The sequence below is a fragment of the Metarhizium brunneum genome, chromosome 3 (genome assembly GCF_013426205.1).
Source record: "Metarhizium brunneum chromosome 3, complete sequence".
Taxonomy (NCBI): domain Eukaryota; kingdom Fungi; phylum Ascomycota; class Sordariomycetes; order Hypocreales; family Clavicipitaceae; genus Metarhizium; species Metarhizium brunneum.
This window is the reverse complement of record NC_089424.1, coordinates 749,048-762,236: the sequence shown is the minus strand read 5'-3', so window position 1 is coordinate 762,236 and position 13,189 is coordinate 749,048. Positions and strand designations below refer to the sequence as shown.

The following is a 13,189-nucleotide window of genomic DNA, read 5'->3' as shown; positions in this document are numbered from 1 at the left end:
AAGATTATTAGCCGAGACAACACCTCTCATGTACAGTCTAAGGCAATAGGTGCTAGCTAACTTCATGCATCGCGGGTCTGGGGAACGGTGGCGTTGGGGGACCTCAGGATGGCCGGATAATTATCGTCTTCTACTGCAGGGCAAGACAGAAAAGAGAGCCACAGAGAAGTCCAATGTTCACATCAGACGGCAGTATATCCGTGATTACAAGCGCCAGGATCATCTTTGATGACTAGAGGATTTCGCAGTTCTCTCAGCAATGAGACACCCTGGATGCTGCTTGGATCGGCGTCTTCTCTATGACTCCACTGATTTGCAAGTTGCCGTATGTTCTGAGAGTCCACACGCGGCATAGACAGGGATCGTAAGCTAAACACGAGCCCTCGTGGGTATTTGCTGCCGAAACGTGCGTATGTGTCCCATTGAAATCGTCAATCTTGACATTTACGGGTCTGGAAAATGGCTGGAAGCGAGCAACCGGGCAGGCGCAACACCTGTACTGGACATTGAGTAAGCGGCCTTGTCAGTATTATCTCGACGAAAATACCGTGCTGGTGGATGGCTTGGACCCCAACCAAAGAAAAGCCACTGACGGATTGGTGGAGTCAGGTACGAGCACACGAAGTGATGATATTTGCCCTGAGCAACCGCGGTGTAGACTGCACGGCCGTGGGCAAATGGAATTTGACGCCAGTACCCGATATACCCAACCACATAGTCCAGCGGTATTGGTGTGTCTGGTTTCGTTTTCCTCCAGAAAGAATGGTGCGCGCCCAATGCGCCAGCGGCGTTCAACCAACAACTACATCACGATGATTGTACGGAACACTCGTAACTGGTGGCATCCCGGGAGATGGATAATGTTCCCCACGCCAAGACGGGCAAGTCACTCAAACAGACTTGGGACGAAAGGAGGCATGAAGCCACTGGCGAGCCGTTGGCCCAATGGACACAGGGGTCTGATGTCGGCTCTCCGAAACAAGGTCTCTTGCCTCGTGGCGTTCCGGCGCATGGTTCTAATTCCAGATTAGTGCTGTGGTTGGCTTGATTTGTCGCGGGCGCTTCACAATGGAGATGCGCCTGGGAAGGGAAAGGAGGGAGGGGGGCTAACTTGTTGGGGTCGTTAACGACCAATCGCACCGAGGCTTCATCGTGTTGCGTTGAAAGGAAACGCGGATGGTGTACTGGAAGCCGGAGCATTCGCATGTCCCAGCCATACGGCAGTGACGCGCTTTCAATGAATGCGGAGGGTTTCCGCATATGCAGATGATGGCTGTCACTAGCACAAGAGAACAGAGGTCCATTGGTGGTGTTTGTGGGAAACCTGCCAGGAAGGAGCGCATGTGCGATGGTGATCTCGCAGCTCAATGCTTCAAATGTTCCAACTGGCGTGGCACCTGGCAGCTGCACTACCAAAAGTGGGGAATCCTGGTCATGCCGGTTCAATCTGAAGCTAGGCCGCTACGCCCACATTCTGGAAAGACACATGCATGGTCCTCTTTTCCCTTTTGCCGATATCCAGTTGAGACTATTACCCCCAAGCATTGGCTGCCGTATGGATTTAGAGTCGTTTCCCGCACGTGCATGCGGAGTGGTCGTCGTGGTGTTGAAAGGTGATGTAGGACCAGAAGCGTGGAAAACGGTCGACATTGGTATTTGCCACGGCCTTCACGACAACCATGATCCAGTCTCTCGGAGGACGGTGATCCAAGTCAACCCCAACCCAACCCCAGCGTCGAGGCCCACCGGTCTCTATCTCATCCGATACAGGGCAGGGCAACATTCTTACTCTCGGATCTGTCGGCTAGAAGCAGGAACAGCACCCCCAAAAGCCGATATCAAGTCAAGTTCATGATTACCACCCCCGCGTTTTCCCCCGCCAATTCGACATGTCCACGCTAGCGCCGCCACATGCATGCGCACAGAACATTCTCAATGGATCCCTCGGCCGGCATCAATTGACAATGAAAATGACGGGGCAATAACCCAAAACTCACCATTTACTACAAACCACATAAGGTCGGCTGGCATGGTTCAGCGTCGATAGAGTTTGTTGGATAGTCGGAGGGTTCACAACGGCGCTACTGCCAAACGTCCGAGCGGGTTCCCAGGGTCAAGTGACTCGAGTCCCCCACGTCTGTCACTTCCCGAGTCATGGACACATCAAACAGTGTGGAGGCTAACTGACTGGTTGGCGATTTGCGAGCGCATCCTTGCAGTCATTGTAGGACTCGGTAGTAGGCGCAACATTTAAAGCGCGGCAAAAAAGCAAACGTACCAGACTACTGATATATCAGGATTAACGTTTTACCGCATGTGAGGTAAATTTTCGAGAGTACTCATGAAACATGTCGATATAGCCGAGAATGAAATGGGACGTATCCAACCGCAATAAGAAGCGTCAAGTATTTTGTGGTCTCTACTACGCGAGTAGCACTCCAATGTTGACCTTGTCAGGCATGTGAACTACCTACACCGTTGCTTACACATTCAGCGTAAAAGATTTAATAACCCAAGTATAGATACAATACCTTTAGCCTAACTTTTAAATCCATTGCAATAAAGTATTGATTCCTCTATCAACAGGGTGCGTGTACTAAGTGGTTTCCCCGCAAACCACCGAGGCGTGGTGCCAGGGTCTAGGGTAGGTTCCGATCTCACTGTGTTGGCAACGCGAGCAATTGCTTTAAAAAAGAAACCCATTGCCGAAGTTTTATCAACAGTTGTCAAAGACACATCAACAAACGGCCCAGCGGGATTGCCTAGTCTTGCGCCTGTAAGGATGCCGCATCAAAAGCATGCGGAATTTCACAATTTGATTGTTAAGAAATCCCACTCAACCGACACCGCAACGAGAAAAACAGCATGTAGATCGCATCCGCGTGAGAGACACTGGGCTGCTCAGCAGCGCAGCCACCGGCGATTGGTTAGGGTATGACGAGCATGAAAGCCAACATTGAATTCGGTCAAGCCTCACCCATTAAACTTTGCCTGCGACTTACAAATCCGGTGCCCAGCTTCTCTCAACCATGAGGGATCGCCGACATGTCCAGGAAACAATAAAGAAGGCCCTCTCCGCACGTTTGCTGCCACCACCCAAGGGCCATCTGCCAACGCCTCCATTCAAATACGACTCCATCACCAAACTACAATGGCTCTCCGGACCGTAGCCATTGCCGGCGCAACAGGCAATCTGGGGTCGCACGTCGCCCGGGCATTCCTATCCCCCGAATGCCGCACCAGGTTCCAAGACATCGTCGTCCTCGCGCGAGCCGAGTCCAAGGCCGCTGCCGAACTCGCCGCCGCCGGCGCCAAGCTGCGCGTCTACGGTGAAGACAACCTCGCACAAAGCCTGCAGGGCGTCGACGTCCTGATCAGCGTGTAACCACGCCTTCGCGCAAATGTTGCACAAGATCCATCCAGACTAACCTGCTGCCAGGGTCGGGCCGTCGGGGCACGCCTTCAAGGAAAAGCTCCTGCGCAGCTTGCCCGCGACGTCGGTGAGCCTGTACTTCCCGTCCGAGTTCGGCGTCAATCACTACATACACGACTTCCCCCACGAGGAGTGGGACACGAAGAAGCGCCATTTCGAGCTGGCCAAGCAGCTGATTCCGAATATTCGCCGCTGTCGCGTCTACGCCGGTCTGTTGCTGGAAGACTCCATCGGCCCGTGGTTCGGCTTCAACACCAAGGACGGCCGGTACGAGGCCGTCGGCAGCCCGAGCCAGCCGACTTCATATATTAGCAAGTCGGACATTGGACGGGCCCTGGCCAATCTGGCGTCTTTGCCTCTGGGCGACGTCCCGGACGAAGTCAGCCTCAACGGCGACAGCAAGAGTTTCCAAGAAATCGCCGACATCATGCGGGCCAGCGGCGCTGGACAGATAGACGTCACTTCGGTGCCGCTGGCGACGTACAAGGCTCAGGTGCTGGCGGACCCGTCGCCCACGCCAGAGAGATATCTGCGGTTTCTGATGGGGGAAGGTAAAATCGACCATTCTGACACCGGGTTGGGGAATCAGAACGGCGTGGTGCTGAGCGGCGGGCCCGTTGCGTGGATGCGGATGCAGGATTTGGCAAAGGAGACGGGCGGAAAACCATGGGCCAGCAGTGTTTAGTGAAATTGCCATGTATCCCGATACTCAGATTAATGCAAAATTGAATAGAAGATGACGATGTTGCAATTGGAGTAATGCGTCGCATGCATACATGTTGCATCAATTGATGTGTATCCCGGTAGGCGCGGTGCGATCACTCATCATGGCCGGCCCTCGGCATCCTCGAGTCCCGGACAGCCATGTATAAGCTCCATATGTATCGACCAGACACACCCCATGAACGGCACTCACCCTCCCAAACCCCCAGGCATCATCCAAACCAAAGCATCATGTCGCACAACCCGCAGGGAAAGCCCGTCGTCGCCGTCGCCGGTGTCGGTCCCGGAATTGGCGAGGCCGTCGCCCGCGAGTTCGTCTCGCACGGCTTCGTCGTGGCCCTGATTGCGCGCACCGCCGAAAAGCTGCACGCCATCCAAGAGGGCATCCGGGCGGACCACGGCCACGACACGGCCAGATACTACCCCACCGACCTACGCGTCGAGCACGACGTCAACTCCAGCTTCCGCCGGATCCGCGACGAGCTCGGAAGCGTGCAGGTGCTCGTCTACAACGCCGGCGCGCGCCGCGTCAACGGGCGCTCCATCCTGGACACGACCACCGAAGAATTCGAGGGCTTCACCAAGATTAACCTCTTTGGCGCGTTTTGGGCCACCAAGTGCGTTCTCCCGGACATGCTCGCGGCCGGCCGGGGGACCATCGTGTACACCGGGGCGACGGGCTCGCTGCGCGGCATGCCCGGCCTGAGCAGCTTCTCGCCCGGCAAGTTTGGGCTTCGGTCGCTGGCGCAGATTGTGACGCGGGAGTACCAGGGCCGCGGCATCCACGCGGCCCATGTCATTGTGGACGGGCCCGTCGACGGCAAGCTGATTGGCGGCGTGCGTCGACGACAGTGGGAGCGCGCGGGCGACGGGGAGAAGCTGGCCGATGTCGAGGCTCACTTGGTGCAGCCTGCTGATCTGGCGAGCATGTATTGGTATTTGCATACCCAGCCGCGGAGTACGTGGACGCATGAGCTGGATGTGCGGTCCGAGAAGGAAAGCATGTTCTCGAAGCTGTGAATGAAATTGCGTTGGAGATGATTTATTTGATAATGATTGTATCCCTTTGAATGTGCGCAGGTCCAATCTTTGTAACGGATCAGGGTTCTTTTATAATAATAAAAGTTATTGGATACTTGAATATATAAAAATATACTGTTTATTATTACTAATAAAGGAGTAGCTTTAAGTATTTATGTATCCTTAAGTGTTATAAAAAAGCAGGTTAAATATATTAATTAGACCTGCGCACATTCAAAGGGATATGCACTGTATTTTTTGCCGAGGCACTATGGGTATGCCGCCTGGGGGATAGTCCTGGCTAGTTCCTATTGACTTGTTGGAGTCAAGTTTAACCTGGCGAAGTTCTTCGGCCTTCTTGCCAGGTAGTACATGGGTTTTACCCCGGGACATCAGGCTGGGTAGTTGGAAGTTCGGAGTAGTTTGTTGTGCCTATTGTGTTATGGCATACCAGACACTTCCTTTTTGTGGTGGTAACGTTAATCAATCTACTTTGTCTGCCCAGAAGCCCCACTTGGTTCGGCGGGTGGCGTTCTTTCAGGCGTCAACAGTCCTTTGCTGCCTGGAAATCGTCGCAGGCTCGGCGTCTGGCCGATAGCGCCTTGTGGGTTCTGGAGCATTCCTTGCATGTGTTCTACCAGACCAGACCATACCTTGAAATTTCCCTTTAGATTAGGGACTTTGCCCGTCTCTTGCAACGAGCGAGTCAGGGATTAGGAGACTTCAGAGGCCAGGCGGTCCAGGTTATTTACGCTGTTGGCTCGTGGGTCTATATATAGAGCCTTGTCTCTCAAAATAGTAAGAAACCTTTCTATTTCGTCGTCAGTAGTAATAACGTGTGGGCGTATTAGGCATTTAGGTCGGATGCCGCTTGGTATAGTGATAAGTATGGCTTTATGGTCTGAGGCACACTCTAGTTCTTTGGAGAGTCTGGAGATGCATAGAGGGATGTTGGTGAAGGCGAGGTCTGCAACTCCTCTGTTGCGGGGAATTAAGGAGTTCAAGGCTGTGGGTGTCGGCCCACGTTAATATGCCTTCGCCCTGGTTCCTGTTCGCCCCAGTTTGCCAGGTCTTGTGGCCGGCATTAAAGTCCCCAGCCACTATTATTCCGAAGGGGGTAGGTCCATAAGAGTCAAGTAGTATCTCTAGGTCCTCAATTATTCGGGGTTTACGGTAAAAGTTGACAATGGTCATGCCTTGTACTTCCCCCACAGTAGGTGTCTGGAGTCGGAGGAGGGAGCTGTGTGACGGGCAAGCTCTTCCTGAGATATGTGACGACCCTGGGTTACCGAACAGAGGGTGAAGAACGGAGGGGCAATAATTTAATTCAATCATCTCTATCGAGCCACTTCTACCGTACCAAGAGTTTAGCGCATTGTTGACGACGACCAAGTCAGCTAGGCAGAAGCACGTCATTATGCGTGCCATAATATAAAGAATCGACTGATTTGTTTATAATTAAATGTCTTGCCTAGCTGTAAGAGGCTAGCCTGGAGTTTGTCTAATAAAGCAGGTGCCTAGGTATTGTCTATCTGGAGCTTAGGAGGAAAGAAGTAGAACTCGAGGCCGCAGCCTGGAGAGTAAGCTTATATCGCCTATTGTAGATGTTCTCGCAGTACCGAGCTTCGCGGGGGTAGTCCTTGTACATAGTCTGCCGGATCCGCCAACCCGCACATAGCCCGTGATGGTGTTTAATTCTTCTTTCCACCGAGGAGTTGATTCTATAGCGGGTTAACTGTTAACGCTCCGCTACTTTATTATCGAAGCATTATTACCTACAACTCTTTGATTGGCTTTGTCTGAAACATCTCTCGAAACTCGCGCCGCGCTCCTCGCCCGACCGGCGAGATACTCGAAGTCTTGATTATTTCGTATCTCGTCTGCGAAGTCCACAGCATACTCCAGGGCGTCCTTATCCTCCTCAGACATGGAGTTGGCCCCTGCGATGCGCAGGGCCGTCATGTCCTGCCCAAGTTTTTTGACCGCGTCAAGACTGTTGGCCATTATCTCACCCAAATCTGCAAAGCTTCCAGCGTACAAGCGTACGTCGAATGCTTTTCTGACCTCATCTTCGTGGCTTGCGTCCTGCGCCAGGGTCGTCGTCAAGGCGGCGAGAAAGACGGTAAGAAGCTTCATCATCATGTACGTGTAGCGAAAAGTAAGCGGCTAGTAGGAGAATGCAGCGGATAGTGAGCTGAGGAAATTGACGTTGAACACCCTCCAAGGTCGGGCATGCCCATTTTATACTGCCCTCCAAGCTCGTTACTAATTCCTATTATAGTGCTCGAACGCTATGGACGAAGTTACATAGAGACGCCGCGTAAGGTAGGTGAGGCGAAGCGAATCCTAGTAACATGGGGCCGGGCATGAGTAGGAATGAAGCTACGAGTCGTAACTTAGGAAAAGCATGAGTCATGTGTTTGTATTTCCAAGAACGCATAACCGCCTCATTTTGCCCTAGTATAACGCGCCCCTATCTAGCTTGTATTCTCACGAAGTAGGCTTTTCTGTCTATATTCTATAGAGTATTACTATGTATACGGATAAAAATCTCTATTTACACGGGAGCATCTCACTATATTAACTTACTTGCCCTACCGCGGTGCCTATCAGTTTCTGGAAGGAGTGTTGCTCGGCACAGGGCAAGTGGCAAACTACTATATCCCAGTCATGGACAGCGCCCCCTTGGAGTCTACCAACTTGAACGTTGCATTCAAACCCCTGTATAATTAATCACCCAACTTAACAAGGTAATAGAGCAGGGTCCCCTAGCTGTATCCCTTTGAATGTGATAAGGTGCCACTTTCGTACCGAGCAGGGATATAAACCAATTAGAAATCTTAAATTAAAAGATATATAAGCTTATAAAGTATTAATATATAAATTAAAATACCTTTACTTTTTAAGTATATATAAAAATACTTTATATATATTAGGCTATACACCTAATATAAGGTATATAAAAGGTACTGTAAATAAAGTAGGCCCGCTACCTGGCTGGCACCTTATCACATTCAAAGGGATAGGTAATTTAGCTGCTAATCTCTTTGAAGGTCGAGCACCTTGTGGGGGCCCCGCTGCCCCACGGATTGTGGTTGCAGTCAATACCAAGCAAATAATAGTGTGATTAATATGATGTAGCTGCTTATATATGACATGGTTATTACTTAAATTATAGGTAAGTAAAGGTACTAATGAAGCGTTCTTGTCCGATTGGTTACTGACCCTTGGGCTTGGCACCCCACAAGGTGCTTGACCTTCAAAGGGATTGTGAGTATTTATTAATATAACATAGATTAAATACTACTAGCCGATTGGATCCTCACGCACGGTTTCCAGGGAGCCTAGATACACAGACAGGATCATGTTACTTTGGAGCCGCACTGCTATCACTCAATTATTTTCCCGAGTCAGAAGCAGCGCCCCCGAGATGGGTGCTTGTTTATTTCTGTAGGCTATTCCCGTACCTTCCCGACAAGCTCGCATACCGCCCTTGCTTTCCATTCCGATATAAGAACCCTAGCAACATGGAGCAAAACCTATACACGGCCCCGTACGACGACCAGACTAACGCATCTGGTATTTAATGCGAGAGAACTTTCCAAAATTGGGGAGAGCCACTGAGCGGGTGGCATCTGTAATCATTTGGAGCAATTCTCAGAATTTTGTGGGGATTAGTTTGATAGATATACACTGTAATTTTTACACGTCAACAAGCTGGTACTGGAGGTTTAAAGAAAAAAACTTACAATACTGATTCTGAATGTAGGACTTGACCGATTTCACGCTGGACTGAAGGGGTCCTTTACGGTCGTCCGCAGTGACAGTAATGCCTTTGCCTCCCTCGCTGCATTGGTTGTTCGAAAATGTATCAAAGGTACCGATGAATTGCCCAAGAGGCATTTCGTCCTCCCACGTATCTACGTAGTCGGCATTAATGCCGCTGGCCAGACTGGCTAGGAGCATAGTAACAACACTGAAGCGCATTTTGGCGTTGGGGATAAAAGTCAAAGTTGAAAATTGATTGTGAAGGTTGAGACTGTGTTCTTTGCTTCTTTCTTGAAACCTTGATGATTATGCTCTTCAATCCCCCATGTCGGATGCTTGGAGTCTATTTATACTTTGAAAGGCAGCTGTGAGGGTGCAGGTGATGCCAAATCTCTTGGAAGCGTCCATGAATCTTCTCGGCATCGCAGGGCGACGACCTGAGATTGTCTTTTCTCCGCACGTCTGGAACGTAATCGATGAGGAGATGGTATGCTGTGCAACTTTAAATTTCTAGTACGCGCTGTATTTCAGTTACGCCACGAAGCTTAGATGCATGTAGTTAACGCGACGAGGTTAGTGAACATGAACGGATTTTATGTGTCAATTACAACGGTTGTATAGTTATATCAGATTAGATGGAGTTTTTAGTTTTTTTTAATAAATTTATTTTTATACTCTTAATAGTGAGGATATCCTGAAACTCTAATATACGGGTATTACTAAGAATTGTGTTTGGAAATAGAGTTAGAGTTTAAAAGTGTTTAATACTTTCAGGTATGCAAAACTCAGTGTTAATTCCAGGTATGTAGTACGCTTTTACTCTAGACTACTTTCTGCAACAGCGGAGCTCTGCCGCTTCGGAGGCAAGATAGATCTTGATCTGGAGCTTTTTGAGCCCGCTACGTCATTCAACGTTACCATGAGTGACAATATAATTGATACAAAGTATTTCGATACGATATCCTCGGTGTAGGAAACCGACGGAACATTATGAATGTAAAATGCAGCTGGCAATTACCGTAACCACGAACGAACTATTGTCTGCCGACACGTGTCCGAAAGCGGCAGTTCTTACTGATGCTTTCATGGTGGCACGGTTAACGGCATTCCATGTGAAACTGATGCAATAACCTAATCTCGAGCCGGTATGCTGGTGACCTGAGTCGACCCATTTTGTGGCAATTCCCAACACATCCCTTGCAAGACTCGAGTCGTATGCGGCGATAAGTATACAAAGGTCTTGTTCATTTCATTTGTGAGTTAGAAGCGCATTCCTCTCCGCATCCCCCTCGTTGTGCAATTTAGATCTATGCCTTCATCTATTACCGTTAGTCTTCTTGACTTTGCCCTGTGAACATGGGTAGCCTCTTAGACACTTCGTCCCACGTTTCAGCCCCGGCAACGAGATCTCTAATTGCCTCAACAATCTCATCTTGAGAGGCCCGGACCTGGACTCTGGAATCCCGCTCTCGCAACGTAACGGACCCGTCTTTTAACGTGTCGAAATCCACCGTGATTCCAAGCGGGGTGCCGAGTTCGTCATTTCTCGCGTATCGCCTGCCAATAGAAACGCTAGACGAGTCTACATTATTCGCAATGCCCATGGCTCTCAGCCGACGGGCAAGGGCCTTGACTACGGGCTTAAAGCCGGCGTTATTCGACAGTGGTACAAGCAAAACTTTGACAGGCGCGACGAGGATAGGCAACGAGAGCACCTGCGAAACTTGGTCAGCCTAGAAAACGACGACAGGTTGCAATATGCGTACCTCTCGAGCAACATCCTGCGGTCTGCTCCAGTACACGTGCTCAAGAATACTGTAGAGTATGCGGCCGATACCAAAGGAAGGCTCGATGACATTGGGCGTGTACTCCCGCGTCGTCTCCACGCGAGTGGTTTGTTTGATGGAGCAAACATCAGACGTGAGCTCTACAGAGTTGGCACCATTTGCAAGCTCGTCTGTAGGAATTGTCACGACGCGCTTTTCAGCTAGCTCTGTGGCTAATTGTCTTAGATGATCTTGATCCAATTGCCCGACTGCCAGCTCGATCTTCTTGGCATCCTTTTTGAAACGAGGCCCCACGAGCCTTTTTTCCAGTGTTGCTTTCCATTCTGTGATTTCAAGAGGTGTGGCGCGGGCTTCCTTGACCGTCAATGGGGTTCCGGTCTCCCGAGAATGAACGGTCAAGTCGTATGCGCTCCGGTCAGCGCAGCCAACACACTCGATCCAGCCATAACTAGTCAGAAGCTCTGCATCCCAACAGTCGCATGCGTAATGTGCCATCTCATTATCGAGATGTTGGCGGAACCGTAGTTTTTGCGGATCCACGCCAATCTTGAGCAAGAATAGGTACACTCTCGCAAGGAAGTAGCCGAGGGTTTCGTTGTCCACAAGTTTCGTTTCAAGGGCTTGCCAATGGGTATCGATGAGATGGACGTTTGTCCAGAAAGTTGCGTCTTTTTATCTAAAAACGGCAGTTCAATTTCAGCTATTTCGCTAAAACGTTCGTGGCTCTTATTGCTCTCCGGATCTACAAAATGTTCAATTTCTGCCATTAAGAATTCTCGAACTCGAAGTAAGCCCGACCGTGGAGAAATTTCATTACGATATGACTTGCCAATGCAAGCGGATGCGAAAGGCATAGACCCTTGGCAGTAGTCTAGTAGCTTTCGGAAGTTCAGAAACTGACCTTGAGCAGTCTCGGGCCTGAAATATACAGGCGAAGCTGAACTTGGACCGATAGTAGACCGAAACATGAGATTAAAGGCAGTTGGTTCTTCAACCTTGCCATCACCATTGGGGTTCCTGATATCAAGCTCCCTAATCAGTTTGCCAAGTTCAGGCCCATCATAGTTGTCCATCTATTCACCGATTAGCTGGGCAGGACTTTTGGCACTCGTTGACAGAGGATGTCTTACTTTGGCTAGAATTTCTTGGTACTGTTCTACCTTGGCATTGTCCAATCTCTCCATTTTGCTCTGGGGGTCAGCGGCAGCTAGTCGGCTATTTGCCAACCTTGTTTCTAGCACAGACTGAACGAGGTGATCGGCGCGCAAATATTCGCCCTTGGCAGGGTCTCTGCACATCCAATCAGCGAATCTATCAACGTGACCACTTGTTTTCAAGACTGCCTCTGGTGTTATAGCGGTGCAATCAACCTCGAGCATATTCTCTTCGATAACAAAGTGCTTTCGCCACTCGTTGACAATGTTGGCCAGCATACCACAGCCGGGCGGTCCATAGTCATAGAGGCCACGATTGTCTCCCTTGTAGTTGGGTGCGGTTCGGTACACCTCGAAGGCTTCGGTGAAGAAAAATCGCCTTTTCAGCAGCGATTCAAACTGTGGCCGGTTGAACACGTCGCCAGAAGAGGTCGTCAGATTCGCCATATTCTTTGACAAGGAGAAGAATGTTTGTTGATGTAGTCAAGTTTGTGGAATAGAAGAAGAACAAACGTGCCCCCTCCTTTGTGTCCAGAGCAATATGACTCATTCGGGCCCATGCAGTCAGTGCAGTGCTGGGCCAACACCTCGGACTCTTGGCTGAGTCGCAACAGGGCGACAGGTTGAGTGCAAGTCTTGTGATTGCAGCCGGAGATTTGTGGTTATTTTGCTTTGATATCACTGCAAAACGAGTTGCTTGGGTCCCTATTCCGCGCCTGGCGTTTGCAGTCACTAGGATTTTCCTCCAGTCAAGGCCGACAAGGATGTACCTCTTCCTTGGTGCGTGCTGTGAAGAAAATATTTCGGATCAACCTGACAGAGACGCTTTCCCTCGAGGTGGAAAGGGTCTAGTTAGACTTGTTGCTCAATACAATGACCAAGCATGTGATCAAGGTGCCCGATTCATATAATTGATGGCTGACGACTGGCGATTTTCTACCAGACGGGGTGGCGCATCATTCCATCGTTCGGGTGCGATTGCCTCCCCAAGCTTCTCATCTCAGAGTTGCTGCTTTTTTAAGCCGCCAACACGATGCCCGCGGCGAATTTGGGGAGAACAATGAGGCCAGGGGCGAGGGGGTGACCCCCTGAATCCTGAATCCTAGGAACTGACCTCTTAATCCTACTAGGAACGGTAAGATTGAAGCTGGCCCCGCATGTGTTGACTTGATTCCTCCTGATCCCTAGAAGTTCTGAGCAGTAAGTCCCACCCCCGTTTGCTTTCACGCGCAGTAATAAAACCATCTATTCCTTCATGACATCGCACGGCCTATTTGCCTTGGTCAAACCAACAGACGCAATTG

At 50.2% G+C, this 13,189-nt stretch overlaps 5 protein-coding genes across 5 annotated transcripts; 2 read left to right on the top strand and 3 right to left on the bottom strand.

The window, feature by feature from the left end:
• Positions 1–3,151: 3,151 nt before the first annotated feature.
• Positions 3,152–4,118, top strand: G6M90_00g054860 (uncharacterized protein; the record flags this gene model as incomplete). Its single annotated transcript, XM_014685434.1, has 2 exons — positions 3,152–3,381; positions 3,440–4,118. 2 exons carry the CDS (start codon positions 3,152–3,154, stop codon positions 4,116–4,118), a joined length of 909 nt encoding a protein of 302 aa, XP_014540920.1.
• Positions 4,119–4,387: 269 nt separating this feature from the next.
• On the top strand, positions 4,388–5,176 carry G6M90_00g054850 (uncharacterized protein; the record flags this gene model as incomplete). Its single annotated transcript, XM_014685435.1, has 1 exon — positions 4,388–5,176. One exon carries the CDS (start codon positions 4,388–4,390, stop codon positions 5,174–5,176), a length of 789 nt encoding a protein of 262 aa, XP_014540921.1.
• Positions 5,177–6,867: 1,691 nt separating this feature from the next.
• On the bottom strand, positions 6,868–7,315 carry G6M90_00g054840 (uncharacterized protein; the record flags this gene model as incomplete). Its single annotated transcript, XM_014685436.1, has 2 exons — positions 6,868–6,897; positions 6,956–7,315. 2 exons carry the CDS (start codon positions 7,313–7,315, stop codon positions 6,868–6,870), a joined length of 390 nt encoding a protein of 129 aa, XP_014540922.1.
• A 1,428-nt stretch (positions 7,316–8,743) lies between these two features.
• On the bottom strand, positions 8,744–9,163 carry G6M90_00g054830 (uncharacterized protein; the record flags this gene model as incomplete). Its single annotated transcript, XM_066130591.1, has 2 exons — positions 8,744–8,811; positions 8,926–9,163. The coding sequence occupies 2 exons, from the start codon at positions 9,161–9,163 to the stop codon at positions 8,744–8,746; spliced, it is 306 nt and encodes a 101-aa protein (XP_065986926.1).
• Positions 9,164–10,272: 1,109 nt separating this feature from the next.
• G6M90_00g054820 (uncharacterized protein) lies at positions 10,273–12,332 on the bottom strand (the record flags this gene model as incomplete). Its single annotated transcript, XM_066130590.1, has 4 exons — positions 10,273–10,659; positions 10,711–11,351; positions 11,447–11,804; positions 11,862–12,332. The coding sequence occupies 4 exons, from the start codon at positions 12,330–12,332 to the stop codon at positions 10,273–10,275; spliced, it is 1,857 nt and encodes a 618-aa protein (XP_065986779.1).
• Positions 12,333–13,189: the final 857 nt, after the last annotated feature.